This window comes from Oncorhynchus mykiss, chromosome 23 (genome assembly GCF_013265735.2).
Source record: "Oncorhynchus mykiss isolate Arlee chromosome 23, USDA_OmykA_1.1, whole genome shotgun sequence".
Classification (NCBI taxonomy): domain Eukaryota; kingdom Metazoa; phylum Chordata; class Actinopteri; order Salmoniformes; family Salmonidae; genus Oncorhynchus; species Oncorhynchus mykiss.
This window is the reverse complement of record NC_048587.1, coordinates 59703148-59717253: the sequence shown is the minus strand read 5'-3', so window position 1 is coordinate 59717253 and position 14106 is coordinate 59703148. Positions and strand designations below refer to the sequence as shown.

General features: G+C 45.0%; 1 protein-coding gene across 3 annotated transcripts in view; it reads right to left on the bottom strand.

Moving 5' to 3' along the window:
* Positions 1 to 13860, bottom strand: part of LOC110503016 (thrombospondin-2) — a 113028-nt gene extending 99168 nt beyond the window's left edge. Inside the window, exons 1-4 of one of the 3 annotated variants that reach the window (XM_036960899.1) lie at positions 13794 to 13860; positions 12825 to 12893; positions 11204 to 11763; positions 10891 to 10975 (exon numbers count right to left, since the gene is read on the bottom strand). In XM_036960899.1, the coding sequence (XP_036816794.1) occupies positions 10891 to 10975; positions 11204 to 11763; positions 12825 to 12888 (709 nt within the window). In that variant the 5' untranslated portion in view covers positions 12889 to 12893; positions 13794 to 13860. Of the gene's footprint in view, positions 1 to 10890; positions 10976 to 11203; positions 11764 to 12824; positions 12894 to 13442; positions 13754 to 13793 lie in introns of those variants that run through there. The other 2 variants (XM_036960898.1, XM_036960900.1) reach the window with 2 other exon arrangements.
* Between the last annotated feature and the right edge of the window lie 246 nt (positions 13861 to 14106).

Sequence of the window (14106 nt, the reverse complement as noted above, 5' to 3'; positions counted from 1 at the left end):
AAAATACTGACACTGAGCCTGGTCATCTCCAACATACTGACACTGAGCCTGGTCATCATGTCCAACACACTGACACTGAGCCTGGTCATCATGTCCAACACACTGACACTGAGCCTGGTCATGTCCAACACACTGACACAGAGCCTGGTCATTGTGTCAAACACACTGACAATAGTCCTGGTAATGTCCAACACACTGACACTGCATCTGGACATGACCAACACACTGACACTGAGCCTGGTCATCAAGTCTACCATGCAGACACTGAGCCTGGTTATCTGCAACATACTGACACAGAGCCTGGTCATCATGTCCAACACACTGACACTGAGCCTGGTCATCATGTCCAACATACTAACACTGGGTCATATCATCATGTCCAACACACTGACACTGAGCCTGGTCATCATGTCCAACACACTGACACTGAGCCTGGTCATCATGTCCAACACACTGACACTGAGCCTGGTCATCATGTCCAACACACTGACACTGATCCTGGTCATCATGTCAAACACATTGTCACTGAGCCTGGTCATGTCCAACACACTAACACTGATCCTGGTCATCATGTCCAACATACTGACACTGAGCCTGGTCATCATGTCCAACACACTGACACTGAGTCTGGCCACACACTGACACAGAGCCTGGTCATGTCCAACATACTGACACTGAGCATGCTCATCATGCCCTACATACTGATACTGATACTGATCATCATGTCCAACACACTGATACTGATCCTGGTTTTCATGTCCAACACACTGACACGGATCCTGGTCATCATGTCTTAGACACTGACACTGAACCTGGTCATGTACAACACACAAACACTGAGCCTGGTCATCATGTCCAACACACTGACACTGAGCCTGGTCATGTCCAACATACTGACACTGAGCCTGGTCATGTTCAACACACTGACACTGTGCCTGGTCATCATGTCCAACACACCGTCACTGAGCCTGGTCATCATGTCCAACACACTGACACTGATCCTGGTCATCATGTCCATCACACTGACACTGAGCCTGGTCATATCCAACATACTGACACTGAGCCTGGTCATCATGTCCAATACACTGACACAGAGCCTGGTCATCATGTCCAACACACTGACACAGAGCCTGGTCATCATGTCCAAAACACTGACACTGAGCCTGGTCATCATATCCAACACACTGACACTGATCCTGGTCATAATGTCAAACACATTGTCACTGAGGCTGGTCATGTCCAACACACTAACACTGATCCTGGTAATCATGTCCAACACACTGACACTGAGCTTGGTCATCATGTCCAACACACTGACACTGAGTCTGGCCATGTACAACACATTGACACAGAGCCTGGTCATGTCCATCACACTGACAGAGAGCCTGGTCATGTCCAACATACTGACACTGAGCCTGGTCATAATGCCCTACATACTGATACTGATAATGATACTGATCATCATCTCCAACACACTGATACTGATCCTGGTTTTTATGTCCAACACACTGACACTGAACCTTGTCATCATGTCCAACACACTGACACGGATCCTGGTCATCATGTCCAACATACTGACACTGAGCTTTGTCATGTCCAACACACTGACAATAATCCTGGTCATGTCCAACACACTGACACTGCATCTGGACATGACCAACACACTGACACTGAGCCTGGTCATCAAGTCTACCATGCTGACACTGAGCCTGGTCATCTGCAACATACTGACACTGAGCCTGGTCATGTCCAACATACTGACACTGAGCCTGGTCATGTCCAACATACTGACACTGAGCCTGGTCATCATGTCCAACACACTGACACTGAGCCTGGTCATGTCCAACATACTGACACTGAGCCTGGTCATCATGTCCAACACACTGGCACTGAGTCTGGCCATGTACAACACACTGACACTGAGCCTGGTCATGTCCAACACACTAACACTAATCCTCGTCATCATGTCCAACATACTGACACTGAGCCTGGTCATCATCAGCTAGAAAGATGTGTCGGCATCGAGTAATTGTCTCTGGCCCCCTCCCAGTTAGGGGGAGTGATGAGCTCTACAGCAGAGTCTCACAACTCAATCGCTGGTTGAAAACGGTTTTCTGCCCCTCCCAAAAGATAGAATTTGTAGATAATTGGCCCTCTTTCTGGGACTCGCCCACAAACAGGACCAAGCCTGACCTGCTGAGGAGTGACGGACTCCATCCTAGCTGGAGGGGTGCTCTCATTTTATCTACCAACATAGACAGGGCTCTAACTCCTCTAGCTCCACAATGAAATAGGGTGCAGGCCAGGCAGCAGGCTGTTAGCCAGCCTGCCAGCATAGTGGAGTCTGCCACTAGCACAGTCAGTGTAGTCAGCTCAGCTATCACCATTGAGACCGTGTCTGTGCCTCGACCTAGGTTGGGCAAAACTAAACATGGCGGTGTTCGCCTTAGCAATCTCACTAGGATAAAGACCACCTCCATTCCTGTCATTATTGAAAGAGATCATGATACCTCACATCTCAAAATAGGGCTACTTAATGTTAGATCCCTTACTTCAAAGGCAATTATAGTCAATGAACTAATCACTGATCATAATCTTGATGTGATTGGCCTGACTGAAACATGGCTTAAGCCTGATGAATTTACTGTGTTAAATGAGGCCTCACCTCCTGGCTACACTAGTGACCATATCCCCCGTGCATCCCGCAAAGGCGGAGGTGTTGCTAACATTTACGATAGCAAATTTCAATTTACAAAAAAAAAAATGACGTTTTCGTCTTTTGAGCTTCTAGTCATGAAATCTATGCAGCCTACTCAATCACTTTTTATAGCTACTGTTTACAGGCCTCCTGGGCCATATACAGCGTTCCTCACTGAGTTCCCTGAATTCCTATCGGACCTTGTAGTCATAGCGGATAATATTCTAATCTTTGGTGACTTTAATATTCACATGGAAAAGTCCACAGACCCACTCCAAAAGGCTTTCGGAGCCATCATCGACTCAGTGGGTTTTGTCCAACATGTCTCTGGACCCACTCACTGTCACAGTCATACGCTGGACCTAGTTTTGTCCCATGGAATAAATGTTGTGGATCTTAATGTTTTTCCTCATAATCCTGGACTATCGGACCACCATTTTATTACGTTTGCAATTGCAACAAATAATCTGCTCAGACCCCAACCAAGGATCATCAAAAGTCGTGCTATAAATTCACAGACAACACAAAGATTCCTTGATGTCCTTCCAGACTCCTTCTGCCTACCCAAGGACGCCAGAGGACAAAAATCAGTTAACCACCTAACTGAGGAACTCAACTTAACCTTGCGCAATACCCTAGATGCAGTTGCACCCCTAAAAACTAAAAACATTTCTCATAAGAAACTAGCTCCCTGGTACACAGAAAATACCCGAGCTCTGAAGCAAGCTTCCAGAAAATTGGAACGGAAATGGCGCCACACCAAACTGGAAGTCTTCCGACTAGCTTGGAAAGACAGTACTGTGCAGTACCGAAGAGCCCTTACTGCTGCTCGATCATCCTATTTTTCTAACTTAATTGAGGAAAATAAGAACAATCCGAAATTCCTTTTTGATACTGTCGCAAAGCTAACTAAAAAGCAGCATTCCCCAAGAGAGGATGACTTTCACTTTAGCAGTGATAAATTCATGAACTTCTTTGAGGAAAAGATTATGATTATTAGAAAGCAAATTACGGACTCTTCCTTAAATCTGCGTATTCCTTCAAAGCTCAGTTGTCCTGAGTCTGCACAACTCTGCCAGGACCTAGGATCAAGAGAGACACTCAAGTGTTTTAGTACTATATCTCTTGACACAATGATGAAAATAATCATGGCCTCTAAACCTTCAAGCTGCATACTGGACCCTATTCCAACTAAACTACTGAAAGAGCTGCTTCCTGTGCTTGGCCCTACTATGTTGAACATAATAAACGGCTCTCTATCCACCGGATGTGTACCAAACTCACTAAAAGTGGCAGTAATAAAGCCTCTCTTGAAAAAGCCAAACCTTGACCCAGAAAATATAAAAAACTATCGGCCTATATCGAATCTTCCATTCCTCTCAAAAATTTTAGAAAAGGCTGTTGCGCAACAACTCACTGCCTTCCTGAAGACAAACAATGTATACGAAATGCTTCAGTCTGGTTTTAGACCCCATCATAGCACTGAGACGGCACTTGTGAAGGTGGTAAATGACATTTTAATGGCATCAGACCGAGGCTCTGCATCTGTCCTCGTGCTCCTAGACCTTAGTGCTGCTTTTGATACCATCGATCACCACATTCTTTTGGAGAGATTGGAAACCCACATTGGTCTACACGGACAAGTTCTGGCCTGGTTTAGATCTTATCTGTCGGAAAGATATCAGTTTGTCTCTGTGAATGGTCTGTCCTCTGACAAATCAACTGTAAATTTCGGTGTTCCTCAAGGTTCCGTTTTAGGACCACTATTGTTTTCACTATATATTTTACCTCTTGGGGATGTTATTCGAAAACATAATGTTAACTTTCACTGCTATGCAGATGACACACAGCTGTACATTTCAATTAAACATGGTGAAGCCCCAAAATTGCCCTTGCTAGAAGAATGTGTTTCAGACATAAGGAAGTGGATGGCTGCAAACTTTCTACTTTTAAACTCGGACAAAACAGAGATGCTTGTTCTAGGTCCCAAGAAACAAAGAGATCTTCTGTTGAATCTGACAATTAATCTTAATGGTTGTACAGTCGTCTCAAATAAAACTGTGAAGGACCTCGGCGTTACTCTGGACCCTGATCTCTCTTTTGAAGAACATATCAAGACCATTTCAAGGACAGCTTTTTTCCATCTACGTAACATTGCAAAAATCAGGAACTTTCTGTCCAAAAATGATGCAGAAAAATTAATCCATGCTTTTGTCACTTCCAGGTTAGACTACTGCAATGCTCTACTTTCCGGCTACCCGGATAAAGCACTAAATAAACTTCAGTTAGTGCTAAATACGGCTGCTAGAATCCTGACTAGAACCAAAAAATTTGATCATATTACTCCAGTGCTAGCCTCTCTACACTGGCTTCCTGTCAAAGCAAGGGCTGATTTCAAGGTTTTACTGCTAACCTACAAAGCATTACATGGGCTTGCTCCTATCTATCTCTCTGATTTGGTCCTGCCGTACATACCTACACGTACGCTACGGTCACAAGACGCAGGCCTCCTAATTGTCCCTAGAATTTTTAAGCAAACAGCTGGAGGCAGGGCTTTCTCCTATAGAGCTCCATTTTTATGGAACGGTCTGCCTACCCATGTCAGAGACGCAAACTCGGTCTCAACCTTTAAGTCTCTACTGAAGACTCATCTCTTCAGTGGGTCATATGATTGAGTGTAGTCTGGCCCAGGAGTGGGAGGGTGAACGGAAAGGCTCTGGAGCAACGAACCACCCTTGCTGTCTCTGCCTGGCCGGTTCCCCTCTTTCCACTGGGATTCTCTGCCTCTAACCCTATTACAGGGGCTGAGTCACTGGCTTTACTGGGGCTCTCTCATGCCGTCCCTGGAGGAGGTGCGTCACCTGAGTGGGTTGAGTCACTGATGTGGTCATCCTGTCTGGGTTGGCGCCCCCCCCCCCCCCCCCCCCCCCCTAAGTTGTGCCGTGGCGGAGGTCTTTGTGGGCTATACTCAGCCTTGTCTCAGGATGGTAAGTTGGTGGTTGAAGATATCCCTCTAGTGGTGTGGGGGCTGTGCTTTGGCAAAGTGGGTGGGGTTATATCCTTCCTGTTTGGCCCTGTCCGGGGGTGTCCTCGGAGTGGGCCACAGTGTCTCCTGACCCCTCCTGTCTCAGCCTCCAGTATTTATGCTGCAGTAGTTTATGTGTCGGGGGGCTAGGGTCAGTTTGTTATATCTGGAGTACTTCTCCTGTCCTATTCGGTGTCCTGTGTGAATCTAAGTGTGCGTTCTCTAATTCTCTCCTTCTCTCTTTCTCTCTCTCGGAGGACCTGAGCCCTAGGACCATGCCCCAGGACTACCTGACATGATGACTCCTTGCTGTCCCCAGTCCACCTGGCTGTGCTGCTGCTCCAGTTTCAACTGTTCTGCCTTATTATTATTCGACCATGCTGATCATTTATGAACATTTGAACATCTTGGCCATGTTCTGTTATAATCTCCACCCGGCACAGCCAGAAGAGGACTGGCCATCCCACATATGCTCTCTCTAATTCTCTCTTTCTTTCTCTCTCTCGGAGGACCTGAGCCCTAGGACCATGCCCCAGGAATACCTGACATGATGACTCCTTGCTGTCCCCAGTCCACCTGACTGTGCTGCTGCTCCAGTTTCAACTATTCTGCCTTATTATTATTCGACCATGCTGGTCATTTATGAACATTTGAACATCTTGACCATGTTTTGTTATAATCTCCACCCGGCACAGCCAGAAGAGGACTGGCCACCCCACATAGCCTGGTTCCTCTCTAGGTTTCTTCCTAGGTTTTGGCCTTTCTAGGGAGTTTTTCCTAGCCACCGTGCTTCTTCACCTGCATTGCTTGCTGTTTGGGGTTTTAGGCTGGGTTTCTGTACAGCACTTTGAGATATCAGCTGATGTACGAAGGGCTATATAAAATAAATTTGATTGATTGATTGATCATGTCCAACACACTGGCACTGAGTCTGGCCATGTACAACACACTGACACAGAGCCTGGTCATGTCCAACACACTGACACTGAGCCTGGTCATCATGTCCAACACACAGACACCGAGGCTGTCCGTCATTTCCAACACACCGACACTGATTCTGGTCATCATGTCCAACACACTGATACTGATCCTGGTTTTCATGTCCAACACACTGACACGGATCCTGGTCATCATGTCTTGCACACTGACACTGAGCCTGGTCATCATGTCCAACACACTAACACTGAGCCTGGTCATGTCCAACATACTGACACTGAGCCTGGTCATGTCCAACATACTGACACTGAGCCTGGTCATCATGTCCAACACACTGACACTGAGCCTGGTCATGTCCAACATACTGGTTTTCATGTCCAACACACTGACACGGATCCTGGTCATCATGTCTTGCACACTGACACTGAGCCTGGTCATCATGTCCAACACACTGACACTGAGCCCGGTCATGTCCAACACACTGACACTGAGCCTGGTCATCATGTCCAACACACTGACACATAGCCTGGTCATGTCCAATACACTGACACTGAGCATGGTCATCATGTCCAACACACTGATGCTGAGAATGTCCGTCATTTCCAACACACTGACACTGAGCCTGGTCATGTCCAACACACTAACACTGATCCAGGTCATCAAGTCCAACACACTGACACTGAGCCTGGTCATCATGTCCAACACACTGACACTGAGCCTGGTCATGTCCAGCATATTGACACTGAGCCTGGTCATGTCCAACCAACTGACACTGAGCCTGGTCATGTCCAACACACTGACACAGAGCCTGGTCATGTCCAACATACTGACACTGAGCCTGGTCATCATGTCCAACACACTGACACTGAGCCTGGTCATCATGTCCAACACACTGACACTGATCCTGGTGATCATGTCCAATACACTGACACTGAGCCTGGTCATCATGTCCATCACACTGACACTGCGCCTGGTCATGTCCAACACACTGACACTGATCCTGGTCATCATGTCCAACACATTGACACGGACCCTGGTCATCATGTCCAACACAGTGACACTGATCCTGGTCATCATGTCCAACACACTGAAACTGATCCTGGTCATCATGTCCAGCACACTGACACTGAGCCTGGTCATGTCCAACACACTGACACTGAGCTGGGTTCAATGCCACCTTTTCTCCTCTAGTACAGTTGGTAGTAGACCCACCACAGGCCAGGTCAGAATGGGATGGAAAACATCCAACACGTGAAGGGGAGAAACCTAGCCTGGTCCCAGATCTGTCTGTGCTGTCATGCCAACTCCTATGGTCATGTCTGTCTGTGCTGTCTTGCCAACTCCTATGTGTGTGTGTGTGTGTGTGTGTGTGTGTGTGTGTGTGTGTGTGTGTGTCCGCATGTGTGTGTGTGCCATTACATATGTGCAGTGTGTGCCCATAGACATGTGCAGTTGTTGTCTCATGGTCAGCCATGTAAATGGTCAGAGATTAATTGGCGGTTAGGGGCTGTAAATCAGGCTAGGTCCAAGTCAAGCTGGCCCTGTTTAACCACAAGATGTCCCACTGTGGCCAAATTGGACAAAGATGTTTTACTTCCTTTCCCCCCCTAAAGTCTGGTGGACTCATGCAACTCTTCCAAATATGTTTCCAGCTGTTGCTATGTGTGTGTGTGTATGCCTTGATTCATGACTCCTTTCTTCTCCTTTTCCCTTCTTTCCTCTCCTCTTTCATCACCTCTTTCCTCTCCTCTTTCCTCTCCTCTTTCCTCTCTTCTTTCCTCTCTTCTTTCCTCTCTTCTTTCCTCTCTTCTTTCCTCTCCTCTTTCCTCTCCTCTTTCCTCTCCTCTTTCCTCTCCTATTTCCTCTTTTCTTTTGATTGAATATAGGGGGGAAGAAACATAAGATATTTCAAATGCTTATCGTTAACTCCCCATCATTACTCTTTTATTTTCCTCCCCATCATTAATCTTTTATTTTCCTCACCCATCATCATTACCCATCTGTTTTCCTCCCCCATCATTACCAATCTGTTATCCTCCCCCATCATTACCAATCTGTTCTCCTCCCCCATCATTACCAATCTGTTATCCTCCCCCATCATTACTCTTTTATTTTCCTCCCCCATCATTACCCTTCTGTTATCCTCCCCCATCATTACCCATCTGTTTTCCTCCCCCATCATTACCAATCTGTTATCCTCCCCCATCATTACTCTTTTATTTTCCTCCCCCATCATTACCAATCTGTTATCCTCCCCCATCATTACCAATCTGTTCTCCTCCCCCATCATTACCAATCTGTTATACTACCCCATCATTACCAATCTGTTATTCTCCCCCATCATTACTCTTCTGTTATCCTCCTCGATCATTACCCTTCTGTTATCCTCCCCCATCATTACCAATCTGTTATTCTCCCCATCATTACTCTTTTATTTTCCTCCCCCATCATTACCCTTCTGTTATCCTCCCCCATCATTACCAATCTGTTATCCTCCCCCATCATTACCAATCTGTTATCCTCCCCCATCATTACTCTTTTATTTTCCTCCCCAAACATTAGCCTTCTGTTATCCTCCCCCATCATTACCAATCTGTTATCCTCCCCATCATTACTCTTTTATTTTCCTCCCCCATCATTACCCTTCTGTTATCCTCCCCCATCATTACCCTTCTGTTATCCTCCCCCATCATTACCAATCTGTTATCCTCCCCCATCATTACTCTTTTATTTTCCTCCCCAAACATTAGCCTTCTGTTATCCTCCCCCATCATTACCAATCTGTTATCCTCCCCCATCATTACTATTTTATTTTCCTCCCCCATCATTACCCTTCTGTTATCCTCCCCCATCATTACCCTTCTGTTATCCTCCCCCATCATTACCAATCTGTTATCCTCCCCCATCATTACTCTTTTATTTTCCTCCCCCATCATTACCCTTCTGTTATCCTCCCCCATCATTACCAATCTGTTATCCTCCCCCATCATTACCAATCTGTTATCCTCCCCCATCATTACTCTTTTATTTTCCTCCCCAAACATTAGCCTTCTGTTTTTCTCACCCATCATTACCCAGCCAGTCCACTCTCAATGGAAACAAATGTTAGCGTCTGTATCTCCTTTTGTTTGTCAACCGCAGCACACGCACGCACACAAACACACACAGGTTGACCGCACGCCACCACAATGACACAGTGATTTCTGTTAACATGATATAATATTGTCAGATATCTCCACATCTGCAGTATTTCTATGACCCACTAAAATGAAAGACTGAAAAAAGTGATAGAATCAGACACAATGGATATAAGGAAGAACTCCCTATTTTTAATTGGTTGGGTCTGTTGGGGAAATGTCATATGGTTTTATTTAAATGAAATGCAGAACCACAGAGCTGTAAGAGGTTTGGTCTGTTGGGGAAATATGATATGGTTTTATCTAAATGAAATGCAGAACCACAGAGCTGTAAGAGGTTGCATGTGACTGTGACTGCGTCACAAACAACACCCTATTCCCGCTAATTCCCTATGTAGTGCACTACTTGTGACCAAAGAAGTGCACTAAATAGGAAATAGGGTGCCATTTGGGATGCACTAGTAAGGCAGCAGGATGGATTGTTCAGTTCATCTGCGTTGGATGGGGCTTAAAAGGGAGTTTGAAGCAGGTCGGGAATGACGAATTGAGGTCACGTCATCAGAATGTTCAGAGCATGAAAACAATAGCACAGATCCCCAAAAAGGACCAGCTTGGTCCCAGATCTGTTTGTGCTGTCTTGGCCATTTATATGATCATTCTATTTTGCCAAACTTGGGATGACAAGGACCATAACAGTTGGCTAACAGCACACAACGGTTTGAGAAAAGGTTCATAAAGGACAGTTGCTGTAACATAATACAGCATGAGATTTGAGATTATGTCCTTGAAATATCTTTAGGCCTACATATCATTTTGCCCCCTATTGGTAGGTCTCAGTCTATCTAAGCTACAGGGGCATATTATTTGGCATGTTAACAGAAAACATTCAAAACAAAATTTGCAATGGAAAACTAAAATGATCCTTTCTCATTGGACAAGTCCAGGTAGTCCGTTCCTTTTTAACAGAAACAAGTGTCTCTCAATGGATAAGTCCAGGTAGTCCCTCCTTGTTTCAAACTGTTTTTTTTCTCCATTTGGTGCCTAATGAACACAACCAGTACAGTAATGTTAGCCAAAATCCAACTGTCTCTTACCTGGCTTAGTGACTTCACAGCCCTTGTTCCTAAGAACGTCATCCACGGATGTGTCGAACATGAAGCGAACGTTCTGCAGTAACCCCTGTGTGACAAGAAAATAGGCTGTTATGTGTCACATTGGACTAGCAGCTAGGAACAACTTCTTTACTATTAACTTACCTTGAGCTTGTATGTCAAGTAAAAAAAATACAGAATGAGTTATTCTTATTGGCTAACATTAGATGCAGAATTACTTAAGGGGCAAGATCTGAAATGGTATCCTATTCCCAACATCTGGTGCACTACTTTTCTGGACAAAGGTTATTCTTACCCTGAAGTGGTTTTCACGGATGGATCCCTTAGCGACGAACATTCGGCTCCCCTCCGCCTGCAGGTACTCGTAGAACGGCTCATCCAAGATGAAGCTGTCGATGAGACTGCAGCCCACAAACAGATTTGCGTTTTCGCCATGAACATGAAGTGTGATATTCTTCCACTGCGAGTCGGACAGGTCAACATCCTCGAAGGAGACAACATTTTGGGAGCCGTCCACCCAGTAGACAAGGTCCAGCGTGTTGGCGCGGCCGTTGGAGACTATTTCAAACTGCCGCTGGCCGTTGGCGCCTTCCATGGCGATGAGGGTTCCCCGCGATCCGCGGTCCTGGCGCATGCTGGCCACGAACACGAAGCCCTCATTGTTCTGGATTTGCTGAAGCATCTGTTTGAGCACGGGCGCGCTCACTGAGGGCAAATGGTCGAAGCGGATGAAGCGGTAAGCAGGGTTGTCCGTGTCTTGGCCGCGGAATTGCTTGGCGCCCAGAGTCTTGCGTGTGATACCGCTAATATCAAACAGGTCAAACGTTGTGTCGTCATCCGATGTGACCTCGCCATCTTCAATCAGTCATACAAGTGATTGATAGGGAGAGGAGAACGTGTACAGCCAATTAGCTTTATGAAACAGCAAAGCATTCTATGAAAATCTGACCAAGTGATTATAACTAAGTCTATAGCAGGGCTCTCCAACCCTGTTCCTGATGCAACCAGCTCTCAAAGTCTCACATCAGAATTACACGTTCATCCATGTTTCTCAATAGTCAAATTTTGAAGTTGTTGCAAACGTCAAATTTTCAAAAATCTATGATTAGGCATTAACTCTGAATGTTTAAGGTTAGGATTAAGTTTAGGAATGTTTATGGTTAGGGCATTAACTCCAAAATCCAAATGGTTAAGGTAAGGGTTAAGGTTGGGATAGGCTTAAAACAAAAACATGAGAAGCAACTTTCTATTGCTGGATTCAAACTTGCAACCTTTAGAATCAGCGACAGATGCTTATACCCATCTGCCATCCCCTTCCTTCCACAACACCCTAGGAAAACTGAAATCTATTTGAAGGTAACAACGCCCCCTAGTGGGTAGTTTCCACATCGTCTCCCAACGTCCTCAGACATAGATGGACCACGTTGAATACTGACTTGTATCATGGGTGACCTGGCTGTCCTGGAGAGCGACTCTCCTGTAGGTTTTTCTTCCAACCCCAGTTGTAACTAACTTGATTCGGTTTATCAATCATCTAATTATTAGAATCAGGTGTGCTAGATTAGGTTTGGAGCTAAAAAATCTACAGGATGGTAGCTCTCCAGGACAGGGTTGGAGTTAAAACCTACAGAAAGGTAGCTCTCCATGAACAGGGTTGGTATTAAAATCTCCAGGAACAGTGTTGGTATTAAAATCTCCAGGAACATGGTTGGAGAGCCCTGGCTATAACTTAACTCGGTATGCTTTCAGTCACAAGAAAAAATGACAGTATCATATTCACTCATGATTCATTTTTAAAAATCAAATTAGTATATAACATAGATCACATCATTATTTAACAATAAAAATGAAATGGCATTGATGTTATGATAATGATGATGAAAAGTCGTATAAACTTTATGCATAAGTAGATTTACCTTGAGGTAGCGCTGAGGAGCAAAGTAATAAAATCGGCAGCAAGTTGAGACTTCTGAGTATCATATCTCCTTCAAAACACAAGAGACACAAACGCTGATTATCATCCAGGGAAACCGCAAACTTAAAGTTGTTAACTTCATCACGATTGTAATGACTATCTCATAAGTAAAATTATAAATTCTTTGTAGGCTATCTATTTTTTATTCGCCCTCTGGTCAGCTGTCACAAAGCGACACCAAGTTCATTGCAACTGTGAATAGTGAAGTTCTCGGTCATGCCATGCCGTTACAAGTGCATCACCTAATGTCAAATCCACAGATCTGCTTCAACAGTAGCAACGCTATGAAGGAGCCCAACTGTCTCCAAAACTAACACAGGTGGAAGATACAATACATACATTACACCTTACAACGTGCACATACTATATGTGGTCTGTTATGGGCTATTGGGAAACAATGATACACTACTTCTAAAACAACACTTCTGCAAATCAATCACATAACAAAATATAAGTGTGCTACATTCTTTAACTAAAGTATTCTGACTAGCAGTAAATTTGAAACTTATGGCAACATTGCTAAAAAATTCCCCATGCACATTGGAATGCAACAATTTACCGGGTGAAAGTGCAAATTCCCTTTTAAAAAAATCCGTTAGATATCCAATAATAAAAAAAGAAGGTAATAACAAATATATTTTTAAAATAAATATGAATAGTGTAATGAAAACGGAATAACTGCGTAAAGTGTAATGTCCGCTTGGTTTACTTCACTAGATCTACATAATGTAGGGAGGACTCGAGCGAAAGTGGCTTGGGCACCAGTCTCCCTCCCTCCTATATACTCCTCACTACGACCCTGTCAGTCAAGTTTAAGTATGAAATGTTTGGAACCAATTTCTAAGGCACAATTACGTAATTCCGTTCTGATAGCGTAATTTTGCTTATATCTGTTTAAAGCGGCATTTACCGGTCCCGGAGACCCTCCCTCGCGCTCTCTCGTTTCCCAATCCAACCTCTCTATCAAGCCCACTTCATTACCGAAGTTCCAACGGAATCAGGTTTCGGGGAGGAGTTTTTGATGGAGAAAACGCGATAGCGAGATCGGATGTGAGGCTTGCGTAGCCTTTTAGGTCTGGGAGCAGTGGTGTGCCCAGGTGGTGGCCCCCCTGAATTCTGATTGGCCACCCCAGTGCCCCCCCCCCCCCCGAGTTTATTGTACAGACAGCAAGACTCGATCTCAATCAATCTCACCAGAGAAAGCATATGAGTGAGCGAAACAG